Source organism: Gavia stellata, chromosome 5, assembly GCF_030936135.1.
Source record: "Gavia stellata isolate bGavSte3 chromosome 5, bGavSte3.hap2, whole genome shotgun sequence".
Lineage (NCBI taxonomy): Eukaryota > Metazoa > Chordata > Aves > Gaviiformes > Gaviidae > Gavia > Gavia stellata.
Window position 1 is genome coordinate 31625838 of NC_082598.1, and position 23239 is coordinate 31649076.

A 23239-nucleotide genomic window follows, 5' to 3' on the forward strand; every position below is an offset into this window, starting at 1 on the left:
CTCCCAGCGCCCTCCTTCGCTCCGTCACCGCCTAGCAACGGAAGGTCAACGCTTCTGACTGGCGGGACAGTGTTAGTCCTGCCCGACTCTGCAGTAACGCGGCGCTCTCATTGGCCAATGGCCGTCGCTCTCTTTGGGCATCAACAAGCTGCGCCCAGCTCGCCAGTGGCCTGCGTGGGGCGGCGCCATTTTCCCTGGGGGTGAGAGGAACGGCGAGTCGCCAAAGCCCTCCCAGCCCTCCTCAGTTCCCCGGCAACTCTTCTTCAGACATGAGAAAGAGGCTAAAGCAAACGCAGGGGTTCGGGGTAAAGGGCAAGGTTTCCCCTCCTCCAGTCACGGTTCCCTCGTGCCTGCACCCGTGTGCCCCCCACCCCCCAGGAGGAGGTACGGGCCTTCCTGCCGGTGCCATCGCCGTTGGGCCGGGCAAGTACGTCATTTCCGGGGGGACGAGGTGGGTCAGGCGTTGCCGCGGCCGTTGCGGCGGGGCGGGTAGCGCTTCGCTCCTCGGCCGAGCTGCGGCGGCGGCGAGCGGGGCCCTGAGCAGCCCCTGGCGGGGTGAACGGGGGCGGCCGGGGCGTGCTTCCCCCTCGGCTGGGTTTTAGAGGCGCCAGCGGGGAGAGAGGGTGACGGGAACGGGAGCTGGCTCGGGGAGGGGGCACCGGTAATGCAGTATGGGCTGCGTGCGGGAGAGTGTGATTTACTATGAGGCACGAAATGATTTGCTCCAGCTTCGAGGCGCTTTCAAGGTGGCTTTATTAAAGAAACCTTCGATGCCTAGTGCCGGCGAGTGCAGTGAAGGGAGAGGTGACGAGAAGACCAGTTCATAACCACTTTTAATATTATGTTTGGCAGAAGTTAGACACTCACTTCCTATTGTTTTGTCACATTTTGTAAATGATCATTTGGCACAGTTGCACATAGGTAATACAGCAGAAACAGTTTCACAGTAAACCGTTAAAATAATACAAATAGCGACATCTAAAACCAGAGGAGTTTTCTCCCTCAACATAGTCACTGCATGTGTGTGTCAGCTGTATGTGATTAAAAAAAGGCCTGGTAACCTGAAGCATAAATCCAGCTGTCAGAGAAGAAAATGACACTTGAAAAGTATCTCCCCTTTAACTTAAGGTTTTGAAAAATATGTACTAAAGATTAGGGCATGTAGTGTATCTAAAAATTACAGTGCTTACAGTAGCAGACCTTGTAATTTCACATGCATAACATGGAAGAAAAAAGGCATCAGGATTCATTTTATTCAAATCAGAATTGTGCCACCCAATGCTCAAATCACATTTAAGCAATTATTATCAGACTTAAAAAATAGCAATTTTGTTGAAAACATGTTAAAAGAGTATTTGCACAAGTTTCACTTATAGTCTGTTCTATAGATAGTTTCAGGTAAATTGATAGACTTCTGCTTGCAACCTTGTTAAACTGTACACCTGTTTCTGTCTCAAGTAGAAAGGAAGGGCTCCTCACATGTATCTATAACCTAAGAGCTTGACTTATGCCTTCTTTTAAAAATGATTACTTTTTGTGAGGGCAGGAACGGTGGAAGGTGAAAAAATGTCAATGACAGTTTTTCTGTTATCTCACACTCCTCCCTGGTTAATCTGGAAGAGGGGGCAGTCAGAGTGACTCCACCCTGTTTTTTTGCTCACTTTACTGTCCAGGTGAACTGTTATGGTTCTATTACAAAGCAAACAAACTTGCTAATTAGACGGAAGAGATCTACATCTATCTCCCAATATGCAGATCTGGGAGTAAGAGCCCGATTCTTACAAAAATCTAGATTCTCTCATAAACTTGACTGCAAGTAGGTTCTGGTTCCACAGAGAACCTGCACAAGGCTCAGTCTTGACTTCATTAAATGTATTTACATGCTTTCTTGAATTGGGACTTTTGTTTTGTGATTGTCTGTCAGGCACAATTGCTACAAATCCCACGCAAGAAAGCTCCCTTTTGAATTTAACCACCAGTGCTGTAATTCAAAATTATGTGGGAGATGACGGGGAAGGAAGAAGCTCTTAAACTTTTTTCTTTTTTTTCTTTTTTTTCTTTTTTTTTGGTAACAGTGTCACAAACAATTATAAGGCCAAAATACACAATATTAAATAGAAAATCTAAAATTAAGTTGCTGGTATTCAGTGAAAAAAATGAGGTATAAAAAATATTTTTACAATTGTGCGTAAATTTGCAGTAGTTTTCAAAAGGTGCTTTTCCATTTTCAGTTAGTGGTTCATTGTCCAAGTGATCTTCATGTATACAAGTAACTGTGTAACTGTGACCAAATAAAAAATACAGTGTATTCAATAGCTAATGGTTCTTCAGAACTCTTTTTTTTTAAAACATTACATTTATTGTAACAGCAGTAATGTAGCGAAATAAGACTATACCCAAAACAACTCATAATCTTCAGCTGATATATTGTATTTACTGTTAAGAATGAAAAGTTACTTTATTTTTCAGGTTACTTTGGATGTTGACATATGAAAAGCACACTGAGCACTAGCTCAGACTTCAGAAATTGTCAGGACTTATCTGGAGAAAACAAGATATGAAGCAGAAAAAAAAATGGCAGTGCCAAGTATTTTTCTCCTTCCACATCCTATTGGCAACTGATAGAAGCAAACAAAGATAATGTAATTACACTGGACTTCAAAAAAAGAATTTGGAAGTTATAAAATCAGAGGGCTTTTGGCTGAGCATTTCCCTGAGTCTTCAATTTTTAAAATTATATGCTAGACATTATGTTCATAGAATCTGGACAATGGGTTACAGAGGGCTTCATTAATAAAGGCTGTTTAGCTGTATATGCAAAAGTTAGGCACTTCTATTCTTAAAAAGCCTAAGCAAGAACTGCTGAGGAAGCAATTTGATTCTTCAGAATCTGGTATTTTTCCTAAAGAGGAAAGCAAACTTTACATACTTTTGCATTAAGACTTTGATAATTTGAAATTATACACCACACAATTCACAATTTATACTTTGTGAACAAGTCTAACAGGGATATCTCACTTCCAGGGCAAGACTGAAACAAAAAACTCTGGGACTGCTACATACTTAAAAAACCTTTGGTTTTTATAATATTTTATGAGAAAATAGAAGGCACAACTGTGCATCAAAACAATATGATTTTGTATTTTAATCTGCTTAACATTGTTTTCATCAGCACATTGGATTTTCTGTAAGCCTGTACTATAAAGATGTATTTTAGTAACAGTAATTAGTTATCTGTAATAAGCTTTCTGTATCACCTAAACATAAGAAGGCTATTAGCAAGGAGACATCTTTGAAAAAGGTACGTTCAACAACAGATGAACTGGTGTCCATCCACTAAAAATTCACCATTCTAGCTCTACGGGATACTCTCCGGTGAGACATGCTGTGCAATGACCAATCTTTCCCATACGCGATTTCTGGGTTTTAAGGCTGTTCTCATTCTCTTGTCTTGCTTTGATGCTTTCTTGTACGGACGATACCAGCCCTTCCACAGAGAGATAGACAACACTGTCTGCTCCTAGAGGAAGTAAAGAATTCATCAGTTAAAGCTGCAATGTTGTACCAGATGCAATGCTCTTTGGAAATGCAGTCACATTATTGTATTGAGGTGGATCACCTTCCCTAAAGAGAATGGATATGAAAAATTATCAGACCATAATAAGCCTTGCCCTTCTCAAATTCTTTGTGCAGGGAGCAGAGTCACTGAAATCTAGACAGAAGGTTCTGAGTTGGGAACAACTATGTCACCCATACTGCAAAAACAGAAACAAAGTCCAGAGTGTTTTATTAAGACTCCATAAACTCCCAACAGTTACCCAGAGTTCAGGTCTGGAAGCAGATGTGTGCGTGGCTGGTGCATCCCAAACTGCGCACCTAGGACTACAAACCCTTACTGGGACGTGGAGGAGGGGAAGACCATCGTGTTAAAAAAAATTCAGTATGCAGTCCATGCAAATGTTCTAGCAGTAGGAAAGTTTGATAGCCTCTTCACATGATTAGTTTTCTGTCATTTGCACTCATCATTTTATGAATAATACTTAAAAATGAGATCCTACAAACTTGAAATATTTCAACATGCCTTCACAATATTTTTGGGGAAAAGAATTCATTGCAATATTAGGCAGTAAGTATTTAACACAGGAAATCAGAGTTTACAGTTTTCTAACTGTAACCACAGCTATGTTCTTAAACCATTTTAAAAAATGTTTTGCAGCACAATAGGCCATATATAGTAGATGCCCTCACTCACAAGCCTTCACATGACTTCTGTTACTGATATCCTGATGATGAGCACGTTATTTACCACATCACAACAACATAAGCTGTTGGTTCTTTTGTTCTGCAAACGTGACTTATTCTAGAGATTTGAGAATGTATTTAACGTTCTTCGATTAGCTTCAAATGTCATTTCTTTCAGAGTGAAATATATAATGCAGTTTAAATTATTTACATAAATTTAAATTTGTAGAAAAATCAGTGGCTGTTTACAAATTCAGAACATATTTTTTATGAATATCTCATGAAAGCAAAACTACATTAGCTTTTCATTATAGGACAGATTTTCACCACTTACTTTCTTCCTGGTATTTTGCCTACAGTAGCTCCTTGTAAAGACTTTTCCAGAAGGAGCTCTAAGTATTGAAAAGGTTGTCACACCTTATTTGTAACTCATAATTATGCAGTAATTCTAATGCTTTCTGTTGTTTGGAGAAATACAATTCACTAACTGTGTTAAAGCACGTAGCTAAATTGGTTTGATCTGTAGGGTACCTACAATGCAGAGATTTAGTGTATCAACCTTGCAATTTTTTAGTCAGTTTTGCCACTGTTGCCTTGATGTGTTGTGTTTTATTTTGACGTTGACAATAAATACCTACAGGTGAAAACTCTCTCAATAAAAAAAAAAGAAGAAAGAGTAGCATTTACCTATATAGTTTGCAAGATCATGAAATTCAGGTCTGTTGGCAATGAGTTCTTCTTTAGTTGGAATGTTTATTCCCATGTAACAAGGAAATCTTATGGGAGGTGAAGCCACACGGATGTGCACCTGAATAAAAATACAGTTTCAAAATGGACTGCTATAAGTTGAAGGTCAGCAGATTGTAACACAATAGCAGAGTCCCAGTTCTGCAAAATAATCATGAAGAACAGAACACAGCACTGCACAGAAGACATGGAAGGGTTAAAAGATAAAGTTTTTTTCAGACGCCAACACAGCAGGAAAGAGAAAGACAGTTTTAGAATTTATTTTTACAGTATTTGCTGATGTTATTAAAAGGTTCCATCCTGATTTTGCTTTTCTTCTGTGGTGTTCAATCCTTGATGCACATGTTTCAGTTTACGAAGTCAAACATTTTTGAACATTTTTGCTCTGGTGACAGACTTGCACACTTCGTTTCAATTAAAAAATCTAATCAATTAAAAAAATTGTACTCTGGTGACTTAAGGCACATGCTGTTTACTGCAGCATGTGGTTGTACTTAATGCAGTACCACAAGTCACACATGTGCCAGGAATACCACTGATACTTGATTTTCTGATCTTAACTAATTTGTTTTCCATTCTCTCTTTATTTGCCAGATAGTTCTTTGTAAATGGAGACCTGTTCCTCTCCCCTTAATCACCCAAAAATCACAGTCATACAAAAGAAACTTCTTAACCTATCTTCACACTGAACACGCACTAGCCATTGTTTTTTTGCACACTTGCCCTTTTAAATAAGGAAACAATGTATAGTACAAATGAAGACAAATCCCTGTGCTTCACCCTCCCATCAATCTTCTATTTACATCTGTATTGTACTGACTGAAAATTAACTTACCTCTTTGGCTCCTGATTCTCTCAGTAGTTTGATTATGGGTGAAATGGTATTTCCCCTCACAATTGAATCATCAATGATAACAACTCGCTTGCCTTTAAAATTATCAGACAGAACACCAAACTTCTTTGCAACACCAAGTTGCCGTAACCTCATATTTGGCTGGATAAATGTTCTTCCCACGTATCGATTTTTACAGAGTACTTCAACATACGGTAGTCCACACTGTAAACAGGAGACAGTTAAACAGAATTAATATCTAAAGAACTGGTTATTCTCAGTTACTGTTTTTTTAAAGCAATGTTAGGACTTTGCATGACTTCATAGTAACCAAAAAACTTTGAAATCCTTCATATAGTGGAATAACAACAGAAAAAGCAAGTGCAGATGACTCAATAGGAGTACCCAGCGTACTCAAGATACAAAGCTTTATCAATACAAAACTCTAATGGCCCATACCATTATACTCCCATTACAAGAAGAGATACGTGTAAATATGCTTGGGGGAAAAAAAAAAGGCAAGTTAACATTTACCTTTTGAGCATAACCAAGAGCTGCTGGGGTTGCAGACTCTGGAACAGTGCTGACCAGGTCTGCTTCCACAGGTGCTTCAATAGCAAGCTGCTGCCCGCATCTTCTCCTGACTGAATACACCATCTGACCTAAGAACAGCAAGAAGTGTTTTTCCTGGTATGCATAATTCAGATTTCCTCTCAGTCTGCTGTACAAATTTCTGTGGCAAGTTGCAGGCATAGAAGTCAGTGAGAACAGCTCCAGAACTAGTAAGCAGTCACTCATATAAGGTCAGTTTTTATTTCCTTCCATAATGTCATATTCTAACATTCCCATTCATATCACTACACAAGAGAATTAAAATCCAGTTTGCTCTAATCAGGTAACTAAAGGTCCTGTGGATGGTACAAAACCTACATACAGGAGGAAAGAAGTAGAAATTATGCCTGCCTGTTCATAATGTGCATGTTCTGTCTCTAGCAGACAAAGTTTGTGCAATCCTGCTGTCTGCCTCTGCCGACTTACTAACTTTGAATCAGTTAGCAAAATTCACCCCAAGTTTAGTAAGGGGATAAGAGGTCTCAGAAGCTTTTAAGGTCCTAAAAGATTTGCAACATGGGAGGGAACTGGAGGTATTGTGATGAGGCACAGCAAAGGGTACAGCAGCAGTACTAAGGAATGTAAGAAGTGAAGATAATGAAGGGTGAGAGGATCATGAAAAAAAGGAATGTGGGGTGAAACTGGCTTTATAAAGGTGGGGAACTGTATAGGATCAACAGATGGCATGGCCGAGGAAAGCAAAGAAGAGCTTGTTTGTTAGGTATGAGAGTCCTGGCCAATATCTTGTCACTGAGACAATTTTTGAGGGCTTCTACTGAAATAATAGTAAAAGCATTAGACTGACAACCCCAAGTACTTAGATAATGCATAGATTTACAAGTTCTATTAAAAGCATCTTCCTGAAATAACCCTTTCTTGCAAAGAAAACACCAAGATAAAGTTGTTTTGCAGATCCTATTTCATAAGTCTAATTTTTAAAAAGTTTTCCAAGAACCACTAAAGTTCCTTTCTCAAGTCTCTCACTTTTACGGGATATTTCCTCTACCTTAATCATGTTTGTGGCTCTCTTCATCTCTTCCATAGAATTACACAGGCAGCCTGACTGAGGCCATATGCACAGCCAGGAACAGGAAGGTGATGGTAACGTGCTCTTCCTGATGAGTTTCATGTCCTCAACAACTGTGCCAGCCCATTCTGTCCCAGCCCTGCTCTGCAAGCTCACAGTCAGTGATACCCTACTATGATCCCAGATCCTTTCCAGAGTCATTGTTCTCCAGAATAACATCTCCCCCTATTTAGGGAGGAGCTTTGTATGTTACATCTTCTTACCTTCGAAAATACTGTCTGGTCTTGCAAAATAAACATATTCAAAGATGCAGAATGCTGATGGATCTCCTTCAGGTCTTGGTACAACATCCAGTGTCTGGACGTCATACCTGGATATTTTCACGATCTCTCCAGGAAGGACCTCACGATAGTACCTTGAAAGAGAAATACACAGCATTTAGAAATGTCCTGAACCTGGATGACAGTTTTGAAATATAAATAAGATTCAACTGAAAGGAAAAAATGCTTTTGAACATAGTAACACGACGATTTGCTTCTATCTTAGGATTTCACCTGGCATGTTTTAAGACCAACATGCTAAGGCAAGTGACCCTTACTAAAACAGTCTGAATTAATACCCAAAAGCAGTAAATTAATACTTAGTACCAAAGAATTATGGTATTCTTCCTATATGTGAGATGTACAGTACTCAGTCTAGTACAGGTTTAGTTAACATTAAATATATTTTAATAATGTAGTCCTGGCTCAATACTAGAGGACTTTTCTATGAAAGCTAATAAATATTACAAAGTAATATAAAAAACATAATCAAGAATAAAGATGGTAGCCAAAAAAATCCTGCCCCACAAGCCAATATCTAGAGAAATATCTGTCTAGTGGTTACAGGCAGCTACCCCTGAATGACATAAAGCTGACTGGAAATGTATATTCCAGTTCCTGTATCTGAAGAAATATGGAATAGTATTAGGTTTATTATGTTACAATGTTCACCCATATTAGACGTTTTTCTAGATCCTTTAGTGAGTCCTCAGATGGCTATTATAACAATTTCAATCTAAATCTATCCCAAAATATTGCAATATTATGGAGATATAAATCAGAGATGAGCAAATCTGTGATTATTTGCTGGTCAGATACTAGCGTTAGCTGGCAGCAGCACTGACTACAGCAGAAGTTTAGACAAAATTGCTTTTTTAAAAACCCACAGGCTTCAGCTGGTGGTCCTATATGGTAAGCTTCTCTTAACAGAGATTTTGAAGAAGTTTCAGAAAATGGTTATTCTTATCCATATGTAGAATAAATTGTCTCGAGAAAGCCCCTGTTACCAACAGCTAATAATTCCTACAGAGACAGGGTAAAAGTTAACAGCAAAAGAACACAGACCACCACACCTACAATAAAACCCTGCAGAATGGAATAAAAGACCTATTCAGTGCCGTCATGTTGCTTCCTGATTTTGCTTTACATTTCTTCTTTTTATTCAGTAGTTGTTTTCTTAATGCAATTTTTCAGTTTTTTATCTGAAGAGGATCCAACTTTTTTATAATGTTTGATTAGGAAATGAAATATGCTTCCTCATAATCATTCTTACTTTAATTATGTTTTAATTCACAATTGCCTTCCACTTCAAAGTTCTAAAGATCAATTTGCAGTCTCGCGAAGAACCTCTTACCCATCTCTTTATGTCCAGAGAAAGTATCACACCTTTCTTTTCAGAGTATCTTAGCTAGAGAGGCAATGCGAATGTCATCTCATGTTTTGGCTCTGATGGGTGTTTGCATGCATGGAAATAGTTTCAGATGCCCATCATTTTTTTTGAACAAGGAGACTGGCCCATCAGACAGCATATGCTACAGCTCAGGTTAGTCCAGCCTGTGAGCTACCAATGAAACCTTTCTGTAGTTGAAGAATTATTTTGTAATACAATGATTCTGCTGCAAACGAGGCCAAAATTAAGAAGTCATACGGATAACCAGATTTAACGCAACAAGTAAGAGGCATTTACTTTACAACAGTAAAGGCGTCTTTGCTGTTACTTTCTGAACACATAATTCTTCTTTTACATTCATCTACTCAAGAAAATAAACTGGCAAAAACAGGACTGGCAAAAAAAGCCCCTCCAAACAGCCCAACAAACTAATCCTTGATGTCTTTCAGGTTGTTATAGATTATGATATTTGGCAATTTGAGGTTTAATGTTTAATCCCTGCCGGAGGAGAGCTTTCAGATAAAGTGAGAATCAGGGGACTTACTCTGCACCAATAGACAAAAAGCTACAGGATTCAGAAGAGACTACCCATCCTTCTGTTTCACTGTTATCTTTTCCTGAAATGAAAGATTAGCTCAGTTAAAGTCCACAATTCTTGTTACCATTACCCCCCCACAATTGCATTTCTACTGCATTATCTGGCTTACTATGGTTTAGGTTGCCAAGTGCACAATTGAAGACTGTTATAACTTCTAACTAAAAGGTATAGCATTCCAAAGTTTCTGTAATATTATTTAAAAACCCCACAACATAAACATCATAAACCTGTTCTAGGCAGAAGTAGAAGTAACAGCATCATATTCACAGTTCATGAAGAGAGACAATTCAGATAACTACCTTTGTTATCTCTGCACTATTTCATATTTTTCCAATTCTAGTTCAGTGACTTTAGATATACATAATCACTTTTGTTCAAACAAGAAACTCCTTACTTTTCCTATGCTAAATGTGTTGATAGATAGATCCTTTTGATTACAATGGATGCTGGATTGAACTCCAATCAGGAGAGTTTTCAGAGACAGGCACAGGAAAGACCAAATTGTGTAACATAGGGTAGGAATGTTTCTATGCTTTAAAAAAAATCTTGATAACTTTCCTTGTGGTTAAAATTATGAAGTTTTGTGAAGATACGGAAGCATTTACTACTTTGCCTTTGAATTATTTTATTTTTATACAAATGAACAGATTTTAATCTCACTTCATGGAAAACGTTGATTTGCAGGCTAAACAGGCACACAAAGAATTTTTCCCATAAACAGACTGTACAGTGTTCCATCACCATACTACGTGTGACTGGGAGTGCTTGGAATTTGGAAATACATTGCCAGTAATACAGCACTTTTCGGCCACCTTACTACAGGAGAAAGGAAGAAACCAGACTTGTTTCTGGACTGGACATAGTCCTGAGCAACTGGCTTAGGTGGCCCTGCTTGAGCAGGGGATTTGGACCAGATGACCTCCAGAGGTCACTTCCAACCTCAACCCTTCTGTGATTCTGTTCATCCGTGCTTTCCTGTTTAGGTGAGGAGATGTTAATTAAATTTTCACAAATATTCTATTATAGTTAGGCTGCCTAATTCTGACACTGTCATCAGGTGACTAGGATTCCCTTTTGGGGAATGAAAAAGATGTTTGCAGACTTCTACAAATTATTTTTTCCTTACCAACATTTTTTTTGTTTTGAATTTTCAAAACTGACTTTTACATCATATATTCCTACTTACACCTCAGTAAGTGTAGCTTTAATTACTTATATCGGTGATTTCAGGCACAAACTATATATATATACATATATATATATGTATATGTATATGTGTATGAATATACATGTATGGTTTACCTTTTCCATTCATGTCCCCTACTGGAATAAGGCGACCAATGCAGAGTGGGCGATTCCCATACGGATCACGTACTGCATAGATTATGTCTTTATGCATAATTAGCAATGAATATGAAGTTGGAGTTTCATTCATTAAATTTTTTATTCTGAAATGAGACATAGGTGAACATAATTGTGTGTCACACAAACAGCTGTGTGCATTTACAGCTGCACATCATGCTGAGACTAGATTGCTGTTCTTGATTCTGAAACCCACCCTCCTCACCTTGCTACCCAGTCGGCTGTATCGTCATTTTCTAGAGGAGGCGTGAAAGCCAGCAGCTGGGTGATCAGTTCACTGTCAGAACTGGTAGACAGCCCTACACCATGCCGCATAAGCTTTTAAGACACAAAACAAAAGTGTTACCAACATCATTAAAAAAAAATCCCACATAACACTGCTCAGATTTTAATCTAACACCACCTTTATGCAATGAACAAATGTTTTAAAACTTATCAGTGCTTCAGGTGATCAGATCGTAATAATGTCAAATGTCTTCCACCAAATGAAATATGTAAAAAGAGCTGGTACAATCATCTATGCCTGGTACTACATTTCTCCCTTTAAATCTCATTCCTTTGCTCCACATGCAACCAAAATTAATACCACCAACATTCAGGGCATAAATTCACGTTTGGGCCATTTAATCAGCTTTGTGCTTCTGCTTGCACTGGGAAGAGAGGTAAAATATACAAGGGAAAATAGGAAATTACCTATAACAGATACAGAAAGAGATGTCAAGGCAGAATGGTGGTTTGGGCACAAAGCAACAACAAAGAAGAGGAGGTGTGAAGGGAAACACAGTGGGATTCAAAAACTGAAATCCCACAACTTAAAGTTTGCTAGAGCTGGTCAGTCAAATTGTTCTGTCTTGGCGTATTTATGCTTCTAAGGGAGAAGAGAATCTGCAGTGTATCTAGCCAACTATTACAACCCATTCAATGCTGCATGCACTACAGTTCCTAATTTTTATCTCTGGAAATCATTTTACATCTCATGTACCTCTGATTCTGCACTCTCCATCTGCATTTCCTCACCACTTTCTCCTACCCATTCATACACTTGTGGCTCTGATTGAAGACGGGCTAGATTCCTTTGAGCATGCCATACATTTGCCTCGCTTCAATGCAAGAGTATGTCCTCTTGCTTTTGGATGGAACATATCATAGAAGAGATTTCACAATGAAACATCTGCTAATTGGTTCTTTAACACATACACTTCTAGCCAAACACACTATAAAATTTGGCATTTGTTGGTTTATGTCCCAAGAGTGCTTATGATTAATTTCACAAGCCAGCAATACAAATAAAGACAATATTCCAAACCAGACATTTCATATTACAATGCATAAGCATATGATTTGCTCCTTCTATCAGCCACCACAAAGGAGCAGAGCTTCAAGCCAAGATACCTTTTGTAATGGCTGAGTTAGTTTTCTCACTTGACCAACAGGAATGTGACCATCAGTCTAGAGGACTGGTGAATTATCCCCCGTGACGGTTACAAATGCCTCCCCTCCCCAGGACTTTTTCCCCAAAAATGATCTATTTTGATTATGGGGCTCTTTCACTACCCCAAGCAGTTTGGTATTAAGGAAAAGTCATAGCAAACTTACTGCTCATTGCTGCCTCATACTCAGAAAGAAATGATGCTGGAGCCGCCAAAAGGAGATACTAACCTTCCTCCTGAGTCGTACAGCATTTGTTAGCTCCCCGTTGTGCGCCACAGCGATCTTCCCATGAAGAGTTTCTACAACAAAAGGCTGGCAGTTCTGCAGCTCAGAAATTCCCGAGGTGGAGTACCTCGTGTGCCCAATACCAAGGTTTGAAACATACAGCTTCTTCAGGCTGTCTGCGTTGAAGACGTGATTTATAAGACCCATTCCCTTCGGAGAAAAAGGAAAAAAAAGTTCTGTTTGATTTTGTTTTCCTGGCAACTTCTGCATGTCTTCTTGTGTTTGTTTTTGATACAGCGTTAATGCAAGCAACTTTAAGAGAAAGGCAAATAACCTGAAAGACGCGGGAAAGAAAGAAGCTGAATAGATGTCACAGTGATGTATCAGATCCCATTACTCCTGTTTTTAAATAAAGCAATATACATTTTTATGCTGAGGATTTTCATGGAAGAATCTATTCCCTGACTAAAAATACATCCTCTGAAAAACACTACCAAACTGTTGTGTTGTTTTAAAACACCAGACAGAAGTCTGCCAGAAGACAGGCAAAGAAGAAAAAAGTTGCGAGAAGGAAATTCTACGTAAAGAATACCTTTTACAAGTTAGCAGTATATTGGATTTGCTTTTGCACTGGGTCCATGATAATGTTTATTAGATTCCACTGTCATTCCTGCCAATGTCAAAAGCAAAGCTTTTTTGAAGAGGTTTTATTGTTTCCTTAAAACAAACTTTTATAGCCAGGTTGCCTTCTATCTAAAGCAGAAATGCATCAAAACTTTTTAGTCAGTTGTCAGGAGCTTCCTTTGGCAACAAGCACTCTGTGGAGACAATTTAGCAGCGAGAACAGTCTGAAAAAACTGCACAGAGAGTAGAAATTAACACAGGACTCTAGGCCCTCCTACAAACTCCTGCATCTGCTGCTGCCTGTGGAAAATACTTACATCCTTCTATGCTTGGTTTCCCTGTCACGCATGGTAATTACAATATACACAATAACACACATGACAATACTCCTCTAGGACCTTCAAAGATACACGGGAGAGGTCTGAAGCTATGAATGGTTCATAACCTGTGCTGTAGGTACAACAACAGGAGAGTGGGATGGGACAGGAAGGATGGAAATGGGTTGAACTGTTTTCAGAGCTTAACCAAAAGAGCTTGAAGAAAGCTCAGCTTTAGGGTATTTTCTGCTGCAACTGCTATAGAGTCAGAATACCAAGAGGCAGTGGTTTTAGGGTACTATCACGTTAAAAACTTACTGCCTCAAACTGTCAAACTGGTATAAGTTTGCTTTAATTGTTCAGCAAAATTTATGCCAAATCAATTATCATCTGTTGTCTCACAGGTGACATAAAGGTGGTCTACAGTCTACGTCATGTGCTTATGTATGTACAGAAATGCAACCATGCACTTTTATTTTTTTTAGGCCAACTTTATCCTAACAGGAGATCTGGCAGTTCACAGGTCCAGTATTAATGGATGTGGCCACGTTAAGCATTGCAATAGCTTAAACAAGCAATGTCGTTTTAAACCAGATTTGGTTACACAAGTATATAATCTTTTAATCGCAGTTTGAAATATTCCTCTGATTTAGATTGTACTGGTGTGGGATGGCGAATGTGAATTACACCAGTATAAAAAGTTCCCAATTAAGACAATCTTATGTCTGTATTATACAAGGCCTGGTACATGCCAGAACATGATAATGGTCTGATGAATAGCTACTTTAATACACTTTTCTGCATACCCAAGTATGAAACAATCAAAGTCTTTCTCCTACTGGCATCACTATGTCTGTACAAGAGATTTAAGTTTTTCCACATCCTGAGCTAATAGAGCTATGACAGTAATGTTTTGTTATATAAATCTAGCTGAACAGCTCTGACAGACAAATCTGGACGAGTCTTTCTGGGAGAGTTTAAAAGAAAGGATTAATAGCCTTTGTCAAGGGCTATTAATCCATGGTCAAAGACTGGTAACAATCAGAAGGGAACACATACCCATGCCTTAGGTGTTCCAGTTCATACTCTAATGTATGTGTTGCCTTAAACTGTTGACAAAGGTGAGTTTGCATGGAAGCATCGGGTAGTAAATCAATACATGAAGCAGGCACCTTTTCCACCCTGTTGTCTCTCCAACGAAGAAGAGTCAACTGGAGTTCAGAGGACAAATGGATACAGGAGCATCTTAGCTGCTGACATTTTTATGGACTAGTTTACAAGCCAGAGTCCTAAATACATTTTCACCAGTGTAGCAGACCCAAATGTTTGTCACATTAGCACCACTTCCAGGATTAAACAAGTCTCATAAATTGTACTCCACAGGCTCTTTATTACACTGTGGTTATTACAGATTTTAAAAGTGCTGTAGCTGAGAAACGTGTTTCAAGGATAAAAGAAACCATCACATGCTCTGCAACTCTTAAAACACCAAAGCTGATATGATGAGATAGTAAATTAAATTCTTAGCATGACAGCTAAGTATTGCAGCTCAGTAACATGGAAACACTACAAATTATGGTATCACCTGCTGGAAGCTGATTCGGAGAAGCTCTTTTTACTACGGGATATATAGAGCAGCCCACTTTAAAGGAAGCTGGAATTCATGTAAACCTTAAGGAAAGCTGAAACCCAAGCAGGAGCAGGAATGAAGAACAGGTAACACGGTGCTGTAATTGAGAAAAGCTGCATTTAAAAGTGTGTGTGTGTTTGCGTGTGTGTGCACACGTGTGCGTGAATCAGGCTGTAAGTAACAGGAGGGGGGAAATGCCTGAAGAGGCAAAAAACATGATGCTTGATGAGACAAGATTTTGCATGAGGCATTGAGCAGTCACACATAGATATGCATGCTGCTGCAGCAAAGCAGTTCTTACTCTTGCACTCATTTGAACAGCTTAATTAATCTTCCTCAGAGACCTCTGAACATGAAGACAAACTGCTTTCTGATTGCGGTTGGCGAACACACATCAAGAATTCCCCCATGGTTATTTTGCTCATGTAGTTTTATTTCCTGCTCCTCTTTATTTCTCTGTTCTTTCAGGATGGAATAGGCTGATAATTTTTTTTTTCCTGATCACTATTCAATACAGAATGAGCAGAAATATCCCCAGAGCATGCAGGTATTCTCCTGGCATACTCCTTTCGAAGCTATGTCTTTTAACATCCCCTGGGATTCTCTCAGCTTGAGAAAGACTGCGAGACCTTCTCAGGCCTCCATTCGATCTTTTATTCGGTTTATTTTTACCTATGGGTAAAATAGCTGCCACTTCCCTGAGTCTCACTAATGCAAGAATTAGGCATCCATTTGTGCATAGCCTGTAACAATATTTCTTTTCTCTTGATCTCAAGTTGCATTGGTGCTCCATAGTTAACACCTTAAGTGTTGGGTGACTTTGGTAAGTAGTTTTTGTGACATCAATAGCCTGATCTGGATACTTCTGTGTGTCTGCCACTGTGTGCACGGATACACCCAGCAGGATAACGTTGGCATATTTGTTTTAAACATGCACTTAAGACGGAAATTGCATAAATAACAGAATTAGATACTATCACTGACAAAACCACAACAGTCCATCAAAACATGTTACTTTCCCCCTAATTATTCTGTTTCCTAGCTGAAACAAACTTTCATGCATCTCAGTTAGGCATCTACAAAACATTAATTTACATTTTACCTTGTGCACTTTGAATGCTTGGGATGACTCTCCATCACTTGTCACAATTCCAGCACTCTCCTGGCCCCTATGGACAAAATATAATTAACACAAAGCACTGAAATGCTTAGAAAATGAAATGCTTTAACAATGGATTGGTGTTTTTTCATCTATTTTTTACAACATGGAATTTTAATGTAGGTCTGTTTGTTGTTTTATTTTACAGGCTTGTAATTACAACTGGTTTCTTTCCCGTGTTATGCTTTATTCCAAAACAGTCACATAAGGTTTGTGCCTAAGCCCACTGAATTCGGTGGGAATCTTTCCACTAATAAGCACTGGCTCAGGCTCTTACGGCAGTCCTATTTCAGTGTGGGCATAAAATAACAGCAGATGCTTAATCTGAAAAGCTACTTTACAGTGATAGTAGTCTAGGCTCTATAGTGCTACTCTATTTCTGCTTTGGGTTGGGGGGTAGGCTATTAAGAAACTGATGGTTTTGCCTAGGGGAATGCATTGTCTCTTCCACAGATCACCTATGCAGAAGCTTTTGCACTCTTGCACTTTAGCAGTCAAGCTAGCATTTAGACTTGTAAAAGCTATATGGGCCCTCTGATAAAAGCGTTTGAGCACATAAACCTAATATCGGGCATCACAGCTTCTGAACTCAAGTGAAGCAAGTCTGGCATACAGTGTCACTGCAAATGGAAATACTTCTCTTACAGCAGATCAACCTCAGGCTGGCAGTTGTGCTTTGTTGAGCAGAAGAGCTGTGTCAGCTGAAATGACAGAGTTTTCCCCAGCCTGCTCCCTGTTCTCCCCAGCCCTGTCCCCCTGCTTGGTCCCCCAGGCATACGCCCAGCACCCGGGCAGACAGCACGGGCAGGTTCCCTGATGCTGCCCTGCCAGAGGCAGGCAGAATACTGCACAGCTGCCCAAGGCTCTTAATTCAGTCCTTATCCATTGAAAAGGTATGTTTTGCAGACTGGATTTTTTGTGGGTAGCAGTGCAGGCTGCTCGATGTCCCGTTAAAAGGCTTCCTGGAATAAGGCCGAGTGTTACCTCTAACAAAACTGCTGCCGTATACCCGCCATGCCTGTAACACCCATAGGGACTTTGGTGGACTGGTAAGCTCCTGTCCACGCTCATCTATAATAATGACTGAAAAGCAAAGATGTTTTTCTTAAAAAAAGGAAACACTTAGAATATTTTTAGAATATTAGATGGAGATGCTATTTGTGCATTAGACTGGTTTAACTCAACTGAAGTCACTGGAATTATTTAGTATAAGCAACAATATAATTGGGCACCAAAAAAAATCTACAGAATAGGTGCTCCTCTGCACCTGACCTAGCTCATGACAAATTTTCTCCAGTTCCTAAAATCCCTTTATTGGTCACTAGCCCCAGTTCCATGTAAAGCAAAATTTAAAGAACGTTTGCTTACAGAAAACCAAACCAAACAAACTTCACACCTGTCTGAACGAATTTACCCTGTTACTGACACAGATGATCCTCAAGAGAAAAATCAGAGATGAGAATATTCTTAAACGCATTTATTTTACCTCAGGAAGATACCCCATCTATAAGCACTAAGACTGGTTGTAAAACCCGAGGGTTGATATACTGCATTCAGCAACTTTAAATTCAGATGTTAACATTACAGGCAATTGCCATTTACATACTGACACTGTCCCTTTAAACAACAACAAAATCAACAGCCAGAAAGAGCGAAGCAAACATCCTGAAGGGAAGAAAGGCCTTTCCAGTCGTCGGATTACATCTTTCACGTAGCGCCGATGAAAGAAAAGGAAGCTCAATTTCATTACCACGAAGCTCACACAGTTTTACCAATTTAGTGAGATTTTTGAGTATGCAAGCTTTTTATTAAAACAGCATGAATACGAGAGTTAAAGCCGCGTATCTATGACCATCAGCTCACAAACACGCGCTACCCCGCCAAGCAAATGTAAAGCCGGATGACCCTATCCCCGCTACTGTCGTGCCTTCTACGGCAAACTTGCAGCTGCTTTGGACGGCTCAGCCCCGCGGCTGCCCCCCGCGAGGCAGAGCTGCCGCAGTGCCCACCCGGCCCCACCCCAGCCAAGGGCCGGCACCAGAACGGGGTTCGCGTGCCGGCTCCTCCGTGCCTTCTTTTCCCTTTCCCGAGGGACCAAGATAGCGCCGCTCCGTCTTTCTTCTCTCCCGCGACCCCCCAGTGCCCGCACGGCAGCCCCTGCCCACGAGAAGGGTTAAAGCAGCCCCATCCAGGCGCTGCCCCGCCCGCGGAGCCCGCCGCCCCCCGGCACCGCTCCCGCCCGAGCTGCTTTATTCGCCTGCCTCGAATACCGAGCCTGCTTATTTGGCAGTTTCTCAAGTTACTCCCCTCAGGCAGCTTGAGCCAGTAAAACTAGATCCTTTCATCTCGGCGGAGCTTACTGACAACCAGCCGTCTGGTTTCCTAGGAAACAAAATCTTGGCTAGAAATAGTGAATCATTTCCAGGTCACTTTCAACATGGAGAGTGGAGCAGGGAAGCATTGGACTGAGGAGGAGGTTAAAGCCTTGTTAAGCGTCTGGTCAGAAAAAAATATCAGAAAGCAACTCCACGGCACCCTGAGGAATAAAGGAATATTTATCTACATTGCTAAAAGGTTGCAGGAGTTAGGAGTTTGCAGGGATTGGAAACAGTGCCGTGCAAAGTATAAAAACCTGAAGTATGAATACAGAACGGTTAAATATGCCCACAACTCTGGGGATGTCACTAAAACCATGAAGTTTTTCCATGATCTGGATGCCATATTGCGATATGAACCTGTCACACAATTAGCAGCAGAAGAAAACGGCAGGTGTTCTGCGACTGAGACGCAGCTGAACACAAGCCCCACAACAGAGAGCACGCAAGGTAAAAAACTGTTTTTGCTTCTATCTTTCTCTCTTTGCTTAAAAACCAAAGGGAACAAAACCGAAGCCTGAGTTTGCTCGAGCCGAAGCGGAGGTTGCGCAGCCCCAACAGCGCTGTTAGAACTGACTTGATGCACTCCTCGCGCAGGGGAATAAAATGTTAGCACCCACCAGTGTTGAAGTCTGTAAATACAGCGTAATTCCAGCAAAATTATGCTAACTGCTTGTATTGCAGCCTCGGTGAGTACTTGCTGGTGACAAGGCTCCTGCACTGGGTTGAAACGTTAAATTAAGAAAAGCTGTCTTCTTTCCCTTTGACATTGGTTTGCAGTACTTTGGAAGCAGGTTTTGTAGAGCTCCAATTCAGATGTAAGCTTCAAGAAAGCTAAAAGTAAAGGTTGAAGCTGTCATAATTTTTTAAAAATCGTTATTTGTCATATAAGTGAAATGTAGGGTTTTATTCGTATTTCTCAGTAACTGAAAATTCAGGTATGATGACTAAAGGTAAATTATTTGGTAAGCAATTAAACTTAAATATTTGAGAAACAGAGGGATGTTTAATAACATCTCATTAAAAATTGTAAAGTAGTGAGGAAAGTGAAAATTAATCATGTTTATCAGACTATTTTGCGGCAAAGCAAATGAATACAACTGCTTTTATTCTGAAGGGGGTTTTACCAAATTATTTGCATCTCTTGTTTTATTCAGCCCTCTCTACATATGCATTTAAGCTGTGCTTAACATTTCATTAGGGTCAATCTGCTATTTGACATCACTCAAATCTCCTTGTCACATCCTAAATGTCACTGAAGCATAAGCCCCAATAATAGTTACAAGTACCAAAATAAGATGCCTAAAAAGAGAAATTCAAAGCTTAGCCGTTTGCTCCCACAGTGTGTGCCAATATAGGTTAATTAAGATTGTGAATCTTTTTTAAGAAAACAAAAACCTCAACATTAGTATTGGGAGTATCAGGCAGAGAAGGAAGCTGGACACCTAGCTTGCCCTTGTACCCCTCCATGTCTCCCTCTACAATGCTGTTTTACAGGTCTGAAGAAAAGAAATTGCCATTTTTCTTCTCATCGTTTACCCTAACGAAAAGCTTGACCTTAAATTTGTCACCACTGGCAGAAAGCCTCTAATCTGTCAAAGTCACGTTAAATTAAAATGGCAATTTTATAATATTTTAACATGTGCTCTCTGCACTGTGTATTGCAATCCACTTTTATTTTTAAACTTGCAGAACTAAGGCTAATACAAGCTGTTACACTTCTGAGGACTACGTGAAACTAAGATAGCGTCTTTCATCTGAGGATCTGCCCTTAGATTACCCTCTGTGTTTTGATGTAGTTTGCACCAATTTTAATGCTAATTTTCATCTGCCTTAGACCTCTAGCAAGTTGAAATCAGAAAAGGTTGATTTCAGTTGTGAATCCCAAACTAGAATATAAAAAAAAAAATTACCCCGGGTGAGACACACCTCAGTTTGAAGCATTAGGACAGCCTGCTTTTAAAGGTGATATAATTAAATATCTCTCTTAAATGCACAAGCATTTCTGTCACTCCCTTAAAGAAAAAGAGCAAGTTTTATGGATTAACAGAAATGAAATGCAACTAGCTGTAATAATGCAAGACTAAGGGTAAGAATTTAAATGCAAAGATTCCCACAACCACCATAATTCAGCCACAAAGAAAACACACTAAGATAGAAATGCGTCCTGCAGCTATGCGGAATGCATACATCCCCAACAAGGGGCAGAGAGAACAGCTGTGAGAACGTGAACTTTCTTCATTTAAGCACACAAGTCAAGCAAGTAAGGCCATACTAGAGGCCCAGTCCTTTCCTGACTGCAGTCGGAGCTGCAATGTCTGCCCAGCCTAGTCCTTCGAAGGGCGCTTGTAAGGCTGAAGCGGCATCTGTGGCTCTGCAGCTGATGCTCACAGCTCCCTCCGTGGGGGCGGCTCTGACGGTCTCGCTCCCAGGGAGGGAAAGGCGATTCCCCCCCGCACAGGTGAAGGCAGATTCCCCCCCGCACAGGTGAAGGCAGATTCCCCCCCGCACAGGTGAAGGCAGCCCCCGCCCCGCGGTGAACCTGGCTGGTGCCCTGCGGGAGGAGGGGGCCTGCTTTAATTTGGGCATCACCCTCCCTAAGGCAAACTGACCGAAGTACAGCAGGTCCCCTCCTGGGCTTCTGCCTTTCAACCACGGGGTGTCACAGGAGGGGAGGGGAAAACGGTCCCTCCCCACCTTAAAAAGAGGCTGAGAAGCCTTATTTTGACAGCTGGAGGAACCAAGGATGTCTAGGCTTGTGACTTGGGTAGCAAGAACAAAATGCTATCCACAAACTCAAACCTGTGCCAAATAATACTGTCCACCATGCACACCTTACTTTATTTTAAGGACCTACGAGCTATGCTAATTTGTTTTGTTTAAAAAGCATGACAAGGGACAGGGCGTGCTCCCAAAGAAATGACTGTATTTTTACCATTCTGCTTGGCCTCAGTCTAAATATTCATATCCATCCTTAATGTAAAGCTATAAACCCTGTCTTTGTGTTTGATTTGCTTGATTATCTCAACTACTGGGAGATTGCTGGGGAGTGGGAGGAAGGGGAAGGAAGGAAAAAAAAGAGACTACTTTTATGGGACTGAATGGTATTTCTATAGTGTTTCCCTGAGTTTTGTCTTCATATCTTGTAAAATCAAGTTTTCTTTTGAAAGTGTAATTGAAGAAATTAACACTGAAAACCACAATCAAATCTAAGAGAGAGGTGTCTCCGGACAAACTTGGTAGCAACACACACACCAATTCCCAGCTCATTCATGGAAAGACGACCGACACTTTTTGCATAAGCGCATACAGCATCGCAAGGCAGAGATGTTCATGTTGTCCTCCCAGAATACATGTTTTCAGAGGCAAACAGAGCTGTAGCTTAAATAATTGTTAAAAAATATACAACTCAACATGTTCACTTCTCTTAAAATTTAGTTTGTGTATTATCCCAGTAACAAACAACCAAGAAAATCCACGTAGAGTGATGGCGCACTACGAAAAATGGTATCATTCATTACAGTTCAAATAAATGACCTTCCCATTTTGTTAACCAGTTTTGATTGTTTCAAGTTAAATCAAGTATTAACAAGTCAAGTACAGGATTTACCAAAGTAAAGTTCACTTAGTAATTCATGTTAAGTTACTTACGCTCTTTTATATTTCTCTCTTTATGTTTAAATGTTAACGCACTGGCCACTTTCCTTGCCTTTCACTTTACCATAGCAAATGCAGAAAAATTATCAAGTCTGAGCAGAAATGCATCAGCAATGACAATATTATCATACGGACAAAACTCATTCGACAGCTCCTAGAAATGCAAAAAGCTCCTTCAGAAATGCCGATTTGAAAACGCCATTCATACATAGTTTTCCATGTCTGGACTTTAACATTAAACATGCCATTGACAAGTATATATATATACCTTTTTTTTTAATAAGTGTGCAATACTCTTATTGAGTAACTTTTTTTTTTTGCTCATCAGATGCTTTTTTTCCCCATCAAATATTCTAACATCGTTTTTGTTAACTGTTCTTATTTACTTAAAATAATAAATTGTTTCTTTTTACTATTACAATGTAATTAAACTTGCTCATCCTAGTACGCATGGCACATTCAGCAGCCTTCCAAGAGAGAATTTATTTCCCCCTCCGTAGTTTGCTTTGCAGCTCTTAAGCAGGTAAAACACCAGCCCTGGCGCTAGCGGCGGAGGCATGAGCGCACCTTTCCCTCTGCCAGCCTGGCGTAGCAGCTCCTGCCAGAGAAGCAAGGCGGACAGTTGGGAGCAGTCAGAGATCAGGCTACTGCATCTATGAGTCATTCTGAGCCTTGCTGAAAGTTAGGAGGA

The 23239-nt window shown here is 40.1% G+C and overlaps 1 protein-coding gene across 1 annotated transcript in view; it reads right to left on the minus strand.

The window, feature by feature from the left end:
- Positions 1-2997: 2997 nt before the first annotated feature.
- The window catches only part of PPAT (phosphoribosyl pyrophosphate amidotransferase), a 49086-nt gene continuing 28844 nt past the window's right edge, over positions 2998-23239 (minus strand). The window contains exons 2-11 of the mRNA XM_059817600.1: positions 16460-16526; positions 12790-12996; positions 11336-11448; positions 11071-11216; positions 9715-9787; positions 7724-7875; positions 6356-6483; positions 5825-6046; positions 4930-5050; positions 2998-3520 (exon numbers count right to left, since the gene is read on the minus strand). Coding sequence (XP_059673583.1) covers positions 3345-3520; positions 4930-5050; positions 5825-6046; positions 6356-6483; positions 7724-7875; positions 9715-9787; positions 11071-11216; positions 11336-11448; positions 12790-12996; positions 16460-16526 — 1405 coding nt within the window. The 3' untranslated portion in view covers positions 2998-3344. The remainder of the gene's footprint in view (positions 3521-4929; positions 5051-5824; positions 6047-6355; positions 6484-7723; positions 7876-9714; positions 9788-11070; positions 11217-11335; positions 11449-12789; positions 12997-16459; positions 16527-23239) is intronic.